This window comes from Ranitomeya variabilis, chromosome 3 (assembly GCF_051348905.1).
Source record: "Ranitomeya variabilis isolate aRanVar5 chromosome 3, aRanVar5.hap1, whole genome shotgun sequence".
Lineage (NCBI taxonomy): Eukaryota > Metazoa > Chordata > Amphibia > Anura > Dendrobatidae > Ranitomeya > Ranitomeya variabilis.
The window spans coordinates 421,128,107-421,148,112 of NC_135234.1; the positions used below are offsets into that span (position 1 = coordinate 421,128,107).

The 20,006-nt window shown below is 40.4% G+C and overlaps 1 protein-coding gene across 8 annotated transcripts in view; it reads right to left on the bottom strand.

Annotated features, from left to right (window-relative positions):
- Positions 1-8,864: 8,864 nt before the first annotated feature.
- The window catches only part of RPH3AL (rabphilin 3A like (without C2 domains)), a 937,664-nt gene continuing 926,522 nt past the window's right edge, over positions 8,865-20,006 (bottom strand). For all 8 annotated transcript variants that reach the window (XM_077296355.1, XM_077296351.1, XM_077296352.1 and 5 more), the window contains one exon: positions 8,865-9,569. In XM_077296355.1, coding sequence (XP_077152470.1) covers positions 9,535-9,569 — 35 coding nt within the window. In that variant the 3' untranslated portion in view covers positions 8,865-9,534. The remainder of the gene's footprint in view (positions 9,570-20,006) is intronic.

Genomic DNA, 20,006 nt, shown 5'->3' on the forward strand with positions numbered 1-20,006 from the left:
TCAAAATGTTTCTACTGGTCTGGATGTCACAGAGAGATTTGAAACTATTGTAGGTCCTGCCAGCTAACCGTCCCAGCCTCTCACTTCTTGAGTCCTCTACTGCCATTTCCTTTTCTTTATGTCCTATTTAACTGCATTGCCATGGAACTAGTCGGACCCTTGGTAAAATCTGCCTTAGGACTCCTAGTGGTCCTAGAGTACTCGACATGGTACCAGGATTCGGTAACCCTAAGAAATTCCTCAGCCAAAAGTATAGCCCTAGAACTGGTCCATATTGTTTCTCAGACCAGCCTGCCAAAGGAGATCCTGATGGACCATGGATCTCCATTCATCTCCAAAGTCATGAGAGAGCTGTGTAGGGCCCTTCAGATTATGCAACTCAGTACATTGGTATACCATTCGCAAACAAACGGCTAGGTGGAAAGGTTTAATAAAACCCTGAAGGCCATGTTTAAGAAAGTCGTGGAGAAGGATAGTCGAGACTGGGACTGCCTACCCTTCTATCTGCTGTTTTCCATCAGGGAAGTCCCACGGGCCTCTACTGTGTTATCTCCATTTGAACTGCTGTATGGTCAGCACTCTAAAAGTCTCCTGAATGTTGCAAACGAGACCTGGGAAGCAGAAGTTACACCCCACCTGAGCATCATCAAGCATGCGACCCGAATATAGGAGAGAGTTGTAGAGGTAATGCCGATTGTGAGAGAGCGCCTCATCCAGGCAGAAGAGGCTCAATTGAGAGGCTCAATCAAGGGTCTACAATTGGTCAGCAAGGCTGAGACAGTTTTTCCCTGGAGGTAGAGTCATAGTGCTGATTCCCATGATGAAAATACATTTCTGGCTAAGTGGCAAGGGCTATACAAAGTGGTCCAAAAATTGAGCAAAGCTAACTATAAGGTCCACCAGCAAGGGAAAAGAAAACCCTATTAGGTCTACCACATCAACCTGCTTAAGCCATGGTATGATAAGGAGCCGGTGGAAGCTCCATATCTGGGGATAACCCTGGAGCCAATACCAATGATGTTAAGGTGGAAGAGACACTATCAAAGATCCAGAAACAACAGTGCCGAAAACTTCTCCAGTAAAGCCTAGATCTGTTTTCAGAGTTGCCAGGATATTGTCAGACCAAGGAGCACAAAGTTCTGATGGAACTGCATGTGCCAGTAAACCTCAAGCCATATCAAATCCCTGCAACCTGCTGCAAAGTGATTTAGAAGGAGGTGAGAATGATGAGCCTGGGCGACATCGAAGAGCGGCTGGTCCAGACCCATTGTCCTTGTGCCAAAGCCAAATGGAGAATGCTGGTTTTGTAATGACTATCATAAGCTAAATGATGTGTCAAAGTTTGAGGTGTATCTGATGCCCTGGGTTGATGAGCTCGTTGAGAGGTTGGGGTCACCAAGATACATCACCACCTTGGACCAAACAAAAGGGTATTGGCAAATCCCCATGTCGCAAATGCCCAAAGAGAAGATGGCCTTCTGTACACTTAATGGGTGTTTCCAATACACCAGGATGTTTTTCGGTCTGCAAGGAGTCCCAGCCACCTTCTAAAAGGGCCAAGAACTGGGTCCTATCTCCTCACAAGAAATACACCACAGCTTATCTAGAGAATATTGTGATCTTCATCCAGGATTGGAAGTCATTTGCAGATGGTCCAGGTGGTACTGAATTCACTGAGGAAGGCAGGGTTTACCATGAATGCAAAAAAGTGGTCCATGGCAAAGGATGAGGCCAAATAGATTGGTAAAAATTGTCAGCAGGGGTGAAATCAGGCTGTAGGAGAACAAGGTGGAGGCGATCCAAAATTAACAGCAACCAGTCTCCAAGAAACAAGTTAGGGCATGTAAGGGAATTATGGGATACCATGGGCGGTTCAACCTGAATTTCACCATGAGAGTCACATCCTTAAACGCACAAAGTCATCAATGGTTAAGTGAACTTCCAAAGTGCAGATGGTTTCCAGGAGTTGAATCTAACCCTGTGAGGCATGTTTTAATAAACCAGTGGAAGATTTATATGAAAAGCCTTCCTTTGACTACCTCATTAAGCAGTCGAGGGAGTCTATCTACTACAATACATATTTATAATATGTACTCGAGTATAAGCCGACCCGAGTATAAGCCGAGACCCCTAATTTTGCGACCAAAAAATTGTGTATAAGCCTATGGTGGGAAATGCAGCAGCTACTGGTAAATTTCAAAAGTAAAATTAAATTAGATGCCAATAAAATTAAAACTGATTGGGACATCAGTAGGTTAAGTGTTTTTGAATATCCATATTGAATCAGGAGCCCTATATAATGCTCCATACAGTTAATGATGGACTCCCTGAGATGCTCCATACAAAATACGACCCATATCATGCTCCATAAAGTTCATGATGGGCACCATAAGATGCTTCATATTAAAATATGCCCCATATTATGCTGCCTAAAAGGTTAATGATGGCCCCATAAGATGCTCCATAGAATATTATGCCCCATGTAATGCTTCACAAAGGTTGATGGCCCCATAAGATGCTCCATAGAATATGCCCCATATAATGCTGCACAAAGGATGATGGTCCCATAAGATGCTCCATAGATTATACCCCATATAATGCTGCAAAAAGGTTGATGGCCCCATAAGATGCTCCATAGAATATTATGCCCCATATGCTGCTGCGATAAGAAAAAAAGACATACTCACCTCTCGTTGCTCAGGCCCCCAGTACTTGCGATATTCACCTGTCCCTGTTCAACTGCCACGCGCCGCTGTGTCTTCTTGGTCTCTGCACTGACTGTTCAGTCAGAGGGTGCGCACTAACCATGTCATTGCGCACTCTGACCTGAACGTCACAGCCAGAGGATGTGGAAGACGGAGCCTGGCAGTGGAACGGGGACAGGTGAATATCGTATGGCTCACCCTCCCCCGTCATACTCGCCCCTCCTGGCGCGGTCCCTGCTTCTCTCATGCTATGGTCTCTGGTGCCGGCAGCTTGTTCCTGTGTTCAGCCGGCACATGGTACTGCTAATGAATATGCGCTCCTATGGGAGTGGAGTCATGTCCATATTCATTACTTTAATGAGCGGTACCACGTGACCGATGAACACAGGAAAAAGCTGCAGGTGTCAGAGACAATCTGAGAAGCAGGGACCGCACTGAGAGCAGGTGAGTATGATGTGACAGCAGCCGCTCCCCTCTATATATACAGTGGGGGAAATAAGTATTTGATCCCTCGCTGATTTTGTAAGTTTGCCCACTGACAAAGACATGGACAGTCTATAATTTTAATGATAGGTTAATTTTAACATTAAAAGATGGAATATCAAAAACAGCATCCATAAAATCACATTGCATAAATTATATAAATGTATTTGCATTTTGCAATGAGAAATAAGTATTTGATCCCCACTCTGCCAGAAAGACCCGACTGGTGGAGGGCTGCAGTGATAGTCGACTTTGTGGAACTTTCTCCCATTTCCCTACTGCATCTTTGGAGCTCAGCCAGAGTGATCTTGGGGTTCTTCTTTACCTCTAACACCAAGGCTCTTCTCCCATGATTGCTCAGTTTGGCTGGATGGCCAGGTCTATGAAGACTGCTGGTGGCCCAAACTTCTTCAATTTAAGGATTATGGAGGCCACTGGGCTCTTAGGAATCTTCAGTACTGCAGAAATTCTTTTGTAACCTTGGCTTGATCTGTTCCTTGCACAATTCTGTCTCTGAGTTCCTTGGCTAGTTCCTTTGACCTCATGATTCTCATTTGGTCTCACATGCACTGTGAGGTCTTATGTAGACATGTGTGTGCCTTTCCAAATTAAGTTCTATCAGTTTAATTAAACACAGCTGGACTTCAATGAAGGAGTAGAACCATCTCAAGGAGGATCACAAGGAAATGGACAGCATGTAACTTAAATATGAGTGTCTGAGCAAAGGGTCTGACTACTTATGACCATGTGATATTTCAGTTTTTCTTTTTTAATAAATATGCAAAAATGTCTACATTTCTTTTCTAAGTTAAGATGGGGTGCAGAGTGTACATTAATTACATTACATTACATTAAAATGAACTTTTTTTAATTTACCAAATGGCTGCAATGAAACAAAGAGTGAATAATTTAAAGGGGTCTGAATACTTTCCTTACCCACTGTATAAAAGACTCCTGTCCAGAGCCTCAATTAATCAGTCAGACTCTAACCCATACAACATGGTCAAGACCAAAGAGCTTTCTAAGCATATCAGGGACTAGATCATAGACCTGCATAAAGCTGGAATGAGCTACAAAACCATAAGTAAGACGCTGGGTGAGAAGGAGACAACTGTTGGTGCAATAGTAAGGAAATGGAAGAAATACAAAATGACTGTCAATCGACATCGATCTGGGGCACCATGCAAAATCTCACCTCGTGGGGTATCCATGATCATGAGGTAGGTGAGAAATTAGCCTAAAACTACACAGGGGGGATTTGTTAATTATCTCAATGCAGCTGGGACAACAATCACCAAGAAAACCATTGCTAACACATTACGTCGTAAAGGTTTAAAATCCTGCAGTGCCCGCAAGGTCCCCTTGCTCAAGAAGTGAAGTATATCGTGGCACTACTGTGTTGGTGCACAAGGTAGGTTCCCCAAACCAGTAGACGTGAATAAAGTAAAGAAAGGTGTGAGGGTGTATTACGTCCTGTGGCTACATTTATACATCACACATGGTGAAGCCTTTGCTCATAGGGTAAGACCTACAGTGTTGCTACGTTGAAACTGCAATACAATATCCATAGTGATTGATATTCTTTATTACAAACAGGTTACCCTATCCTACTCCACCCACAATAGATGTATAATCCTGTTGCATAGCAATCCACAGATCGTTACTGCCATTAGGTGAGGGGTCTCCTTTCTCATATGTAAATCTTACTAGCATTAATTATCTTACCCTCTCCACACTAGGCAGTAGTAACAGTTATCACATTATTTTGCAGCCATGCCATACCTTAATCGGAATACCATCATCTATTAACAATACGATTCTCGAAACTATAACTGGTCAGTACACGTACTCGGGATTATAGTATGATATACCTTTTACACTGTACACCTAACGTTTGGATGTACTCCTTAATATCACAGAGCGACCATTTCAGTCCTCCTTTCTGATCCACAAGTATCCCTACATACAAGGATCTACGCTATATCCTGAGACACCCTCACACCTATCTTTTGAGCAGTCGGGTATGTGATAAAATTATTTTGTTTTTCCCTACCTCCCTTACCCCTTGATCCATCACAATTCACTAAATCGTTGTTAGATTTATCTTGTTAGTTCTTCCTTTTTTGTTATTCTTTGTAATTTCATTTGATATTGTTACTATGCTAAATAAATTCTCTGTCATGTATTTTCAATTCAGTCTACTGAAGAAGGTCTATGCAGACCGAAACGTTTATTTTTTTGGGACTGCTAATAAAAAGCATATTCAAAACTACCTACATAACCAAGTTGAGTGCCAAGTTTCTTTACTTTATTCCCTTGCTCAAGAAGACACATGTGCAGGCCCATCTGAAGTTTTGCAATGGACACATGGATGATTCTGTGAGTGATTGGGAGAAGGTGCTGTGGTCAGATGAGACAAAAATTGAGGTCTTTGGCATTAACTCAACACGCTGTGTTTGAGGGAATAGAAATTCTGCCTATGACCCAAAGAACACCGTCCCCACGGTCAAGCAAGGAGGTGGAAACAATGTTTTAGGGGTGTTTCTCTGCTAAGGTCACAGGACTACTTCACCGCATCAATGAGAAAATGGATGGAGCCATGTACCTTAAAATCCTGTGTGACAACCTCCTTCCATCCGCCGGGACATTAAAAATGGGTCATGGCTGGGTCTTCCAGCAAGACAATGACCCAAAACATACAGCCAAGACAGCAAAGGAGTGGATCAAAAAGTAGAACATTAAGGTCATGGAGTGGCCTAGCCAGTCTCCAGACCTTAATCCCATATAAAACTTATGGAGGGAGTTGAAGCTCCGAGTTGCCAAGCGACATCCTCAAAATCTTAATGATTTAGAGATGATCTGCAAAGAAGAGTGGATAAAAATTTTCCTCTTGACATGTGGCCAAACCTCATCATCAACTGCAAAAAATGTCTGACTGCTGTGCTTGCCAACAAGGGTTTTGCCACCAAGTATTAAGTTTGCCACAGGGATCAAATACTTATTTCTCACTGCAAAATGGAAATAAATGTATACAATTTATACAATGTGATTTTCTGGATTTTATTTTTGATATTATACCTCTCAATGTTATTGTAGGTACACTTCCAACTGTGAGAGAAATAATGTAAAAATAAAACAGAAAATCACATTGTATTATTTTTAAATAATTAAATTGCATTTTTTTGCATGAAATAAGTATTTGCTCACCTACCAACTAGTAAAAATTCTGGCCATCAGACCTGCTAGTTTTTCTTTAAGAAGCCCTCCTACTATGCACTCATTACCTGTATGTATTGCACCAGTTTAACCTCGTTACCTGTATAAAAGATAGCTGTCCACAAACTAAATAAATCACACTCCAACCCTTCCACCATGGCCAAGACCAAAGAGCTGTCTAAGAACATCAGGCACAAGATTGTAGACCTGCACAAGGCTGGGATGGGATACGGGACAATAGGCAAGCAGCTTGTTGAGAAGGCAACAACTGAGAAAGGTCAGGAATCAGCCCAGAACTAGCTACACAGGAGGACCTGGTCAATAATCTGTATAGAGCTGGGACTTCATTTTCAAACATTACTGTTAGTAGCACAATATGATGTCATGGATTAATGGATGGATCTAGAGCAGTGATGTGTTGGTCCTGTCACTGGGCAACACAGACTTTCAACTCCCTCCAAAGGTTTTCTATGGGGTTTAGATCTGGAGACTGGCTAGACTATTCCAGGGCCTTCATATGATTCTTACGAAGCCACTCCATCACCCTGGCGGTGTGCTTGGGATCATTATCATGCTGAAAGACCCATCCACGTTTCATCTTCAATTCTCTTGCTGATGGAAGGAGGTTTGCACTCAAAATCCCATGATACATGGCCCCATTCATTCTTATATGTAGATGGATCAGTGATCCTTGTCCCTTTGCAGAGAAACAGGCCCAAAGCATGATGTTGCCACCCCCATGCTTCACAGTAGGCATGCTTTTCTTTGGATGCAACTCAGTATTCTGTCTCCTCCAAACACGATGAGTTTTGTTTCTACCAAAAAGTTGTTCTTTGGTTTCATCAAGAATTGTTGTTAAGACATTCAATGAACATCTGGCACTCTTCTGGTAGTGTGCATACCTTACAGTAGTGCTTTCTCCTCCTTTCTTGCTCATGGCCTCTAAATTTCAGACTGCCGAAGAGTAGCATATATTCTTGAAATGCAGAATAACTTTCTAAATCTATTTTCTGGATGAGGTTAGCAGTCTTTAAATTTTATCAGAATGTAATTCAAAATACTGTTTTAGCTTGTTGCCCAATTGTCTTTAGAAGTATGGGTGCGAATTGATTCGCAGGACCTGGTCACAACGCAATAATTACATTATGCCTGGCCAGAAGATCAAAAGAGGAGTTAGGGGACCATTAGGTATCAGGCAGTTCTCCAGACTCCAATCTAGCAGCTTGAGATTACTGTCATGGCTGATGGACCAGGTCTTACAAATTGATTCATACTAACTCTAGTCATCAGCTCTCTTGTGACATGTTCTGATGCACTGCCGCTTTTGTAAGTTCTCAGAGATAAGGAAGACAGGGTTCCAAGACAAGAAAGGATTGGATGAATATAACCATCACTCAGGGAGGAGCTGGAGCAGATGTTCTCCAGCTGAAAAGTATTATGTCTGTGAAAAAAATATGTAATGCACTAAGTAATTATCAGCCCCATGTTAACGTACCCTATCAGCCATAGCCATGAAAACCATTTATGAAGACCGATAGACTGCCTCTAGACCTCAGCTTAAGACCCATTCTGTTTTTATTTTATTTTAGCAACATTGTATTGTAATACATCATAAGCAATGGTGATTACTTAGCTAAAGAAAAACAAATAAATACAGGAATTGTATACTTTTGTGTACTTGTGCAGTGTCCAACTTGCCCGAGGAGACTGACATGCGGCACATCTTTCCAGACTGCATGTCAATTTCACTTGTGGAGATGCTAATGTCCGCAAGATAAATTTCACCAGTGCAATGTAGTGGATGTGGTGAGTCCACATGGTTCAGTGAACACCTGCGGATTCAGACGGCAGCACTTTGGACGCAGCGAACATACACTGCATCAAAAACGCTGCCACTTCTGGATCATGTGCACCCGGCCTAAGGAAATAGCAAATAAATCTACAAATTTATAAAGGTACAAATTTATAAATACGTGTATAATGCTGTATTTTACACTGTGTCTATTTGGTAAATCAGAAACACCAACTGAAAGCCCTTGTTTCTCCATATTTAGTTCCATGAAGCTATAGTCACTTGGATTCAGGGTGTAAAGGAGAAACAGTCTTGCTTGTATTGCATGTACAGTATACTTTCTTTTATCATTTATACAGTTTCATGGCACTAAGAAAATTTGTCCAATGAACCTTTCTCTGAGAAATCTGACCTAGTGGTTTATAGAGATCTGATTATCTCTACATAAATTATTGCAATGTGCTGTAATTGTAAAACAAAAAATGATTGTCTGCTTCCCTTTTTCTTTGTCCTGGTGATCTTCTATACTACAAACACCTTAAAAATAATAAAAAGGCTGAATATCAGTGTGTCACAGCTTTTATGTTTTGGATATTTTGTTTTTGCAGCCAAGTTACGGTAATTATTTTACATATATAACGAGTTTTATTAATGAATACATGGAAACATACAAGTATCCATACAATTTAATTTAAGAAACAAATGTATAGCCTTCACAAAAGTAAATACATACAAAATTCCAAAACACACACAAATTCACCTACAATATTACCTGTATGCAGTTAGATAAAACTAACACATCATATTGAAATACGGTACTTTAAACAGCTTGTCCAGGTTTGTCACATAAGTCTGCAGTTACCTTATGTGTTTGCATACTTGTGAATCCTCATATCTCCACTACTGGCGCTAGGTGGTTATGTGACCGCAAGTATACGATATGCATACTCCTGGCCACATTCTGATGAGACAAGTGAATTAAGCAAAGCTGCGCATGTCTAGTCAGAATGTGGCAGCAAGTATGCATATGGCATACCTGCGGTCACATGACCACCCACACATACTGCCGACACTGGAGAAACATAGAGAGTGCTCTATGCACAATATAAGGATTACCAAGTCTGCAGTCACATAGAATGACTGCAGACTTTCATGACAAACCTGGATAACCCCTGCAATGCAAATACTCATCCAATGTTCAATACAATTTACACAACACATGCTATCTATAGACCAGAACCTGAAGATCTGATGACTTATTGAAAATTACAACTGGTTTTAAGGTATTAAAATTCTATTTGACCATATCAATAATATCCTTCTTTTACTTCTTTGTGTTCAGCGGCGTAGATTCAGATTTCCCCGATGCTTTCCTTAATTGGGAAAAAGCATAAAAAGGACATTATATGATTTATTATGGTATATTATATGTAATAACAGAACTTTCTATTTAGACAGAAGAACGGGATAATGATCAAGACAGATCTAATGGATATTTACTTAATATAAGACATTATACACAAGAAAATAACTTTTGGCCTTATATAAAATGTTTTAAAAACAACATAAAATGGAAATACTAGGTAAAGCACTCTGGACACAACTTTTAAAGACAACCTCAGTGATGAGTAAATCAAGTATTTATTTTGACCCTTAAGGACAACTGTCCGTACCTCTGATACATGAGCAGTTACACAGACGAGATCCCACAAAGACCAAAGGCATACGTGCAATACTGACAACCCATGCAAGGGGCAAGGTTTTGCTGCATTCTTATTTTATTAAGGGGTAAGACCCTGTGGAGAAGCCTCTTTTTGAAAAGCTTTAAACAACATTAAGAATAAGGTTTTAGGAAGTTAATGAAGTCAACTCAAAGGTCGTGAAAAAAATGTTGAAGTGGGACTGGTGGTCAAACAAGCAAGAAATAGGAGAGTTGAACATGTGGTACTGTGAACAAGAGGGCTGCATTTTAATATGTCTAATGGTGTATCTTTACTCCTATGGCACCATGTAAAGTCCCAGGTACTGCAAACTAATTACTAGTAAAGAATTTGGGACCAAATACACTGGTCTATAAAAAAAAAAAAATTCTGGCATGGCCTTTAAGAACAGTTTTAGACTAATTTGAGGGTGCTGAATTCAAATCTGATCTTATAATTTCTCTATCACATCACGTTTTTGCGCTACAGGTATATAGCCCATTTTCAAGAATTCCATGATAAAGATAAGTAGTGTATGAAAAGTGCTGGTTTATACAGTTCACTAAGGTAAATTTAGTTTTCATTTAGTCTCCCAATAAATGTGAGAATATCTTTGTTTTCTTTGAACATGCATAATTCCCATTTGTTATGATAACACCCTTGTTTTCTGTGCTACTGGGACAGTAGAGCTACAGCAGAGCATTGGGTGAAAACTGAATGGCCTCAGCGACAGAGTTTGGCATCTGGCGATAAGAATGTCATCCATGATTCTTTAGTGGATAGGAAGGACATTGTCTTTCCTCCCTTACACATAAAACTTGGATTGATGAAGCAGTTCGTCAATGCTCTCAATCACAGTGGAGAATGCTTTAACTATATACGTTCAACTTTTCCTGGTCTTAGTGAAGAGAAGAAAAAGGTTGGAATATTTGATGGACCTCAAATAAGAACACTTATGAGAGACCCAAATTTTATCACATCAATGAATGAGACAGATGAAAGAGCTTGGAATGCATTTTGTAATGTGGTGCAGAATTTTCTAGGGAATAAGAAAGCAGACAACTATGAAGAGATTGTGGAAGAGCTACTAATGAGTCTACGAAATCTTGGATGTAGAATGAGTATCAAGATTCACTATTTACATAGCCATTTGGACTTTTTTCCAGAGAACCTTGGGGATGTGAGCGAGGAACAAGGGGAGCGTTTTCATCAAGACATTAAAAAAAAGGAAGAACTGTATCAAGGCCGATGGGACTCACATATGATGGCTGACTATTGCTGGAGCTTGATGAGAGACAACCCAGAAGCTGTACATCACAGATCAGCCAAGAAAAGAAAGTTCAAATAACTTCCATTTGTCATTCATCTGTGTGCCATATATATGTGTTTTTATATTTTGGAGCTTAATTCGGTAAGTATATTTGATTTGCTGTACATAGACTTTGTAAGCTTTGCTATTCCTTGATTAAAAATATGCAATGTAGTCGAAAATCATGTGCTTTTATCATAAAACATTAGATAGGAGTAATTTTCATCAAAAATTGAAAATATCTCAAAATCCTGATGTGATAGCCAAAAACGGAGTTCATATTCCTAATCAGCAGCCAAAATTGACTTAAAATATATTTTAAAACCTTTTGCCAGAAAAATTGCGTTGACCAGTGATATTGTTCACACCTATCTGACTGTCAGCTTGGTGAACTCAGACAAGAAAATCTAATTAGGCTGACATAGTTTCCTAAACTAGTGGCATGTTGCTATACACTATGGTCTTATAGTACTAAACATGCAGTTTGTTATATTCTAAGGATTAGAAGGTGTGATAAAACTTAACAGCGCAACATGCCACTTCTTCGAGTTATTTTGGCCTTGCTGCATAATTGACTGATTACAGTCTCCTAATTGCTATCACATCCATACAGCTTTCTTGTTCATGCCACATAGCTTTACATTGAAATGGGATATCAATCAAAACTCATTGTTGGGCATGCTAGCAGTGACGAGACATGTCTCATAAGAAAAATCTGGCACTCAACTAAATGCAAGTGGTTTATTATTCAAGTAACAAAAACGTTTCGGTCACTAGTGTGACCTTCATCAGTTACTGTAAATATAATATGACAAAACTCAGTGCAAAAAAGTAAAACAATCAATGAAAAAATAAAGACTGAATTTTCAGTAGATCAATGATGTGGCATGATGATGAAATAACAATTCAGAGGAAATAATTCAGAAGAAATTGATCTTGGCACAAAAAATTGGTAGAGAAAAGAGAGAGGGTGGTAAGATAGTGAGGAGGGGGTCACATACCGTATTGTAGGTGCTGATGGAGGGAATATGTCTGGATAGGAAAGTTGTGATATACTTCTGTAATAAAAGGGTTAACCTATATAAGTGAAATGCCAAATGACACGGTGCTTCATATGTGAAAACATACCCTTTATTTGCAGGAACAGGTATACCCTGAGATAATGTTATAGCAGCCTGATGGATAAGAAAGCAGTAGTGGTTAGGTGTAAATACCTAGTGGTGGGTCAAAGTTAAAGTTTGAAGTTATCTTACCGAATGTGTGGCGCTGCAGACACGGTGTCCACCACTTGTCTGGCGTCCTATGTGAAGCCGCATATGATATATACACCAGGGAGGCGGCAGAAAGAGAGCAGGCAACGCCGACCAGAAGTGGGCAGAGCTAGCTCTGTGCAGTGTTGCCTGGGACCGGAAATAACATCACCAATATGGTGGTGCATTCCAAAGAACAGCGCTTGCGTGTCACACATTAAAGGTGCTGAATGACTGTATAGGATATGTGAAAACAGTGCTATCATAGGTGTCTGGATGAGATGAACTATAAGGGGCTGTAAGAAAGAGACAGAGAACCAGATTAATATTGATGAGGGTATGGAGCGGTCGGCAGGACCCCCATTTAGTAGCAAAGGGGAAAAAAAAGGGGGAAAAAAAGGAGAAAAAGATTAATGGTACTACATCATCAGATGCGTGCAGGAGGATACCATAAGCAATATTGAGGTGCAGACTATGGTGAGCCGTCAGGGGATAGTGAGTGCCCATAGGAAGACTGAATCTGGGGATCAGTAAAGACAACTCTAAAGGGATAGAGAAGACATCATTAGAAATTAATCATGATACAATACAAATATCACTATGTCACTTTAAATGAAGGCTAATAGATCGTATTCTCTGTTCAACCCTTTAGGGGTTAAGGTCTCCAGGGTGTGGATCCAATAGGCTTCACGTTTTTTAAGGAGTGAGATCCTGTCGCCCCCCCATCGTTGCGGGGGCACTGAGCTGATTACTTGGTATTTTAAATGTGAAATCGTATGTCCGTGTCACGAAATGATGGGGGATGGGTAGTAGCAGATTCTTACAATGGATAGTGGATTTGTGTTTGGACACTCTATCCTGTACCGATTGTGTAGTCTCCCCAATGTATAGTAAGCTGCATGGGCATTTGATTAGGTAGATGACAAAAGATGACTCACATGTATAGTAGTCCTTAGTCTGAAAGCTTTTGCCCGTATGGGGATGTTGGAAGGTGTTGCCTTTTTGTACGTTGCCGCACTGTGCACAGTGCAGGCAAGGGAACGTTCCCATTTTGGGTTGTGCTAGAAATCGGGGTTTCTTGGACTGCAGAACCGATGTCCGCCTTAGCTAAATTGTCCCTTAGGTTTTGTGGTCTCCTAAAACATGGGAGGAATGGGAGTTTAAACTGCGGGACATTGGGGTATGATATAGTCAGTAGGGACCAATGTTTCCTAATATTCTTATGAAGGATAGAGGCGAACGGATGGTAGGCGTGTACAAATGGAATACGCTTATTGTGATTGTCATCCCGGGTGCGAGGGGGAGGATCTAATTGTTTGTTTAGAACACCTGTGGGGTAACCTCGACGGAGAAACCATCTTTTTGGAAAAGATCCTCACACCCATCATCCGATTTACACCATCTTTTCTCCTCGATACGGGGGCATTTTTGAATAAGATTTGCACAATAGACACTATTCCATCCCATACTATTTTAGTCACCATGGATGTAAAAGACCTCTATACCTCAATTCCCCATGTCGAGGGAATCAACTCGGTACATCATCTTCTAACATCGGCTGGTATGGATACTAATCAGATTAACTTGTGTGTGGACCTCCTATCTCTGGTCCTGTTTAACAATTTATTTTTGTTTCGGGACCAATTCTTTCTTCAGACCCGTGGGACCGCTATGGGTTCCAACGTAGCGCCCCCCTACGCTAACTCCTATATGGCTCATTTTGAGGAATCAGTTATCTATAAACACCCTATATTCATCTCAAACATCCTTTATTGGACACGTTATATAGATGATGTTTTTTGCTTATGGGGGGGCACGTTGGAATCCCAGGAATCATTCTTCAATTTCCTAAATGGGGCATGGCCAGGCATAAAATTCACCATGACATATGATCCCGGGTCAGTTAGTTTTTTAGGCACAGTTGTCCTTAAAGATGAGAGTGGCCATCTCACTACTGACCTTCACATGAAACCTACTGACTGCAACAGCATCTTACACTACCTGAGCTTTCATCCGCCAGCAGTTAAACGCTCCATTCCTAGATCTCAGTATTGACGCGTTAATCGTATTGTTTCAAACAATACAACACGGGACCAACGCCTACGAGACATGACATCTAGGTTTCTCCGTCGAGGTTACCCCACATGTGTTCTAAACAAACAATTAGATCCTCCCCCTCGCACCCGGGATGACAATCACAATAAGCGTATTCCATTTGTACATGCCTACCATCCGTTCGCCTCTATCCTTCATAAGAATATTAGGAAACATTGGTCCCTACTGACTATATCATACCCCAATGTCCCACAGTTTAAACTCCTATTCCTCCCATGTTTTAGGAGACCACAAAACCTAAGGGACAATTTAATTAAGGTGGACATTGGTTCTGCAGTCCAAGAAACCCTGATTTCTAGCACAACCCAAAATGGGAACGTTCCCTTGCCTGCACTGTGCACAGTGCGACAACGTACAAAAAGGCAACACCTTCCAACATCCCCATATGGGCAATAGCTTTCAGATTAAGGACTACTATACATGTGAGTCATCTTTTGTCATCTACCTAATCAAATGCCCATGTGGTTTACCATACATTGGGGAGACCACACAATTGGTACGGGATAGAGTGTCCAAACACAAATCCACTATCCATTGTAAGAATCTGATTCTACCCTTCCCCCATCATTTCGAGACACACGGACATACCATTTCACATTTAAAATACCAAGTAATCGACTCAGTGCCCCCGCAACGACGGGGGGCAACAGGATCTCGCTCCTTAAAAAACGTGAAGCCTATTGGATCCACACCCTGGAGACCTTAACCCATAAAGGGTTGAACAGAGAATATGATCTATTAGCCTTTATTTAAAGTGACATAGTGATATTTGTATTGTACCATGCTTAATTTCTAATGATGTCTTCTCTATCCCTTTAGAGTCGTCTTTACTGATCCCCGGATTCAGTCTTCCTATGGGCACTCACTATTCCCTGACGGCTCACCATAGTCTGCACCTCAATATTGCTCATGGTATCCTCCAGCACGCATCTGATGATGTAGCACCATTAATCCTTTTCTCCTTTTTTCCCCCTTTTTTTTCCTCTTTGCTACTAAATGGGGGTCCTGCCGATCGCTCCATACCCTCATCAATATTAATCTGGTTCTCTGTCTCTTTCTTACAGCCCCTTATAGTTCATCACATCCAGACACCTATGATAGCACTGTTTTCACATATCCTATACAGCCATTCAGCACCTTTAATGTGTGACACGCGAGTGCTGTTCTTTGGAATGCACCACCATATTGGTGATGTTATTTCCGGTCCCAGGCAACACTGCACAGCGCTAGCTCTGCCCACTTCCGGTCGGCGGTGCCCGCTCTCTTTCTGCCGCCTCCCTGGTGTATATAACATATGCGGCTTCACATAGGACGCCAGACAAGTGGTGGACACCGTGTCTGCAGCGCCACACATTCGGTAAGATAACTTCAAACTTTCGCTTTGATCCACCACTAGGTATTTACACCTAACCACTACTGCTTTCTTATCCATCAGGCTGCTATAACATTATCTCAGGGTATACCTCTTCCTGCAAATAAAGGGTATGTTTTCACATATGAAGCACCATGTCATTTGGCATTTCACTTATACTGTATAGCTTAACCCTTATATTACAGAAGTATATCACAACTTGCCTATCCAGACATATTCCCTCCATCAGCACCTACAATACGGTATGTGACCCCCTCCTCACTATCTTACCACCCTCCCTCTTTTCTCTACCAATTTTTTGTGCCAAGATCAATTTCTTCTGAATTATTTCCTCTGAATTGTTGTTATTTCATCATCATGCCACATCATTGATCTACTGAAAATTCAGTCTTGTATATACTTTATTTTTTCTTTGATTGTTTTACTTATTTTGCACTGAGTTTTGTCATATTATCTTTACAGTAACTGATGAAGGTCGCACTGGTGACCGAAACATTTTTGTTACTTGAATAATAAACCGCTTGCATTGAGTTGAGTGCCAGGTTTTTCTTATATACTGTTAAGGTTTTGGAACCTACCTTGGCACCTCCTATCTAAGCTGTGCACACGTTTACCTGCTACATTGTGACATGTCTCATGACTAGTACTCTACTCACTGCAGCACAGGTCAGATTCCTGGAAGAACCGTCACTTTGTCACCTTTAAGAATATATGTTCTCACGCCTTCTAATGTTTCCAACTTAACTAGTGGCATGTTTGGCACCATATTACCGTAGATTAGAGTGATATGCTGCTTCATTTGGCAACTAAATTGAGCCAGCACGTTCCATCCATTTAATGTCATACTCCCAAAAGTCCTTACTTTGGAGAAGCAAGTTGAAATTTAATTTCACTCAATCTAGTGTAAAGCAAAAATGTATAACTACATTGTCCTAGAAAGTGTTGGCCTGGTTCTTAATTGCACAGTAGACCTTAACTTGTATTACACTCCTCATTCCTATGATTTCCTTAACATCATGACTTTTCTTTCTTGGTGATGCCATTTCAATATTTAGGAGTATACAGGTCCTTCTCAAAAAATTAGCATATAGTGTAAAATTTCATTATTTACCATAATGTAATGATTACAATTAAACTTTCATATATTATAGATTCATTATCCACCAACTGAAATTTGTCAGGTCTTTTATTGTTTTAATACTGATGATTTTGGCATACAACTCCTGATAACCCAAAAAACCTGTCTCAATAAATTAGCATATTTCACCCGTCCAATCAAATAAAAGTGTTTTTTAATACCAAACAAAAAAACCATCAAATAATAATGTTCAGTTATGCACTCAATACTTGGTCGGGAATCCTTTGGCAGAAATGACTGCTTCAATGCGGCGTGGCATGGAGGCAATCAGCCTGTGACACTGCTGAGATGTTATGGAGGCCCAGGATGCTTCAATAGCGGCCTTAAGCTCATCCAGAGTGTTGGGTCTTGCGTCTCTCAACTTTCTCTTCACAATATCCCACAGATTCTCTATGGGGTTCAGGTCAGGAGAGTTGGCAGGCCAATTGAGCACAGTAATACCATGGTCAGTAAACCATTTACCAGTGGTTTTGGCACTGTGAGCAGGTGCCAGGTCGTGCTGAAAAATGAAATCTTCATCTCCATAAAGCATTTCAGCCGATGGAAGCATGAAGTGCTCCAAAATCTCCTGATAGCTAGCTGCATTGACCCTGCCCTTGATGAAACACAGTGGACCAACACCAGCAGCTGACATGGCACCCCACACCATCACTGACTGTGGGTACTTGACACTGGACTTCAGGCATTTTGGCATTTCCTTCTCCCCAGTCTTCCTCCAGACTCTGGCACCTTGATTTCCGAATGACATGCAAAATTTGCTTTCATCAGAAAAAAGTACTTGGGACCACTTAGCAACAGTCCAGTGCTGCTTCTCTGTAGCCCAGGTCAGGCGCTTCTGCCGCTGTTTATGGTTCAAAAGTGGCTTGACCTGGGGAAATGCTGAAATGCTTTATGGAGATGAAGATTTCATTTTTCAGCACGACCTGGCACCTGCTCACAGTGCCAAAACCACTGGTAAATGGTTTACTGACCATGGTATTACTGTGCTCAATTGGCCTGCCAACTCTCCTGACCTGAACCCCATAGAGAATCTGTGGGATATTGTGAAGAGAAAGTTGAGAGACGCAAGACCCAACACTTTGGATGAGCTTAAGGCCGCTATTGAAGCATCCTGGGCCTCCATAACATCTCAGCAGTGTCACAGGCTGATTGCCTCCATGCCACGCCGCATTGAAGCAGTCATTTCTGCCAAAGGATTCCCGACCAAGTATTGAGTGCATAACTGAACATTATTATTTGATTTTTTTTTGTTTGTTATTAAAAAACACTTTTATTTGATTGGACGGGTGAAATATGCTAATTTATTGAGACAGGTTTTTTGGGTTATCAGGAGTTGTATGCCAAAATCATCAGTATTAAAACAATAAAAGACCTGACAAATTTCAGTTGGTGGATAATGAATCTATAATATATGAAAGTTTAATTGTAATCATTACATTATAGTAAATAATGAAATTTTACACTATATGCTAATTTTTTGAGAAGGACCTGTATATTTGATACTTTGATACAATTTAGAGCCCTTATCAGAATTTTGAGAACCAGTTTACTTTGCTTTATATCATACTAATACTTTATATTTATTAATATTTTGTGTTTTATTTCTTCTGTGTTTCATTACAGTAGAAACCATCAGCACAGAACCAGACACATGTTTTAATGATTACAACCATTAATCAGTCTGAAAAGTTCAGCTAATCATTGGGCGGTAAACACAGATAATTTGCACAGTTGCTCACAGCAGACCTATTTCTATGATCAATCTATCTGAAGAGAAAAAAACAATGACAGAAAAACAAAACCCCATGGACTTGCAGGAAAAGAACAGACATGATGATGTAACTCTGGAGATTGGCAGAAGACGCAGCATGGAACACATTTACAGCAGCCAAATTATTTTTCATGCGCATATTTTTATCTATATCTATTCATATAATGGTTTGGGTCTTCAAATTATAACACTCAAAGATCCTTGAACAGCTTTAACCCCTTAGTGACAGAGCCAATTTGGTACTTAATGACCGAGCCAATTTTTACAATTCTGAACACTGTCACTTTATGAGGTTAAAACTGTGGTACACTTTAACGGATCTCGCTGATTCTGAGATTTTTTTTTGTGACATATTGTGCTTCATGATGGTGGTAAAATTTCTTCGATATTACTTGCAATTATTTATGAAAAAAACGGAAATATGGCGAAAAATTTTAAAATTTTGCAGTTTTCAAACTTTGAATTTTTATGTCTTTAAATAAGAGAGATATCACACAAAATAGTTAATAAATAACATTTTCCACATGTCTACTTTACATCAGCACAATTTTGGCAACAAAATTTTTTTTGTTAGGAAGTTGTAAGGGTTAAAAGTTGACCAGCGATTTCTCATTTTTACAACAAAATTTACAAAACCATTTTTTTAGGGACCATCTCACATTTAAAGTCACTTTGAGGGGTGTACATGACAAAAAATACACAAACTTGACACCTTTCTAAAAACTACACCCCTCAAGGTGCTCAAAACCACATTCAAGAAGTTTATTAACCCTTGACGTGCTTCACAGCAACTGAAAAAATGTGGAACGAAAAAAGGAACATTTAACTTTTTTTTGCAAACATTTTATTTCAGAACCAATTTTTTTTATTTTAACAAGTGTAAAAAGAGAAAATGAACCACAAAATTTGTTGTGCAATTTCTCCTGAATACAACGATACCCCATATGTGGGGGTAAACCACTAATTGGGCACACGGCAGGGCTTGGAAGAGAAGGAGCGCCATTTGACTTTTTCAATGCAGAATTGGCTGGAATTGAGATGGGACGCCATGTCGCGTTTGGAGAGCCCCTGATGTGCCTAAACAGTAAAAAAAAAAACACAAGTGGCACCATTTTGGAAACTAGACCCTTTAAGGAACTTGTCTAGATGTGTGCT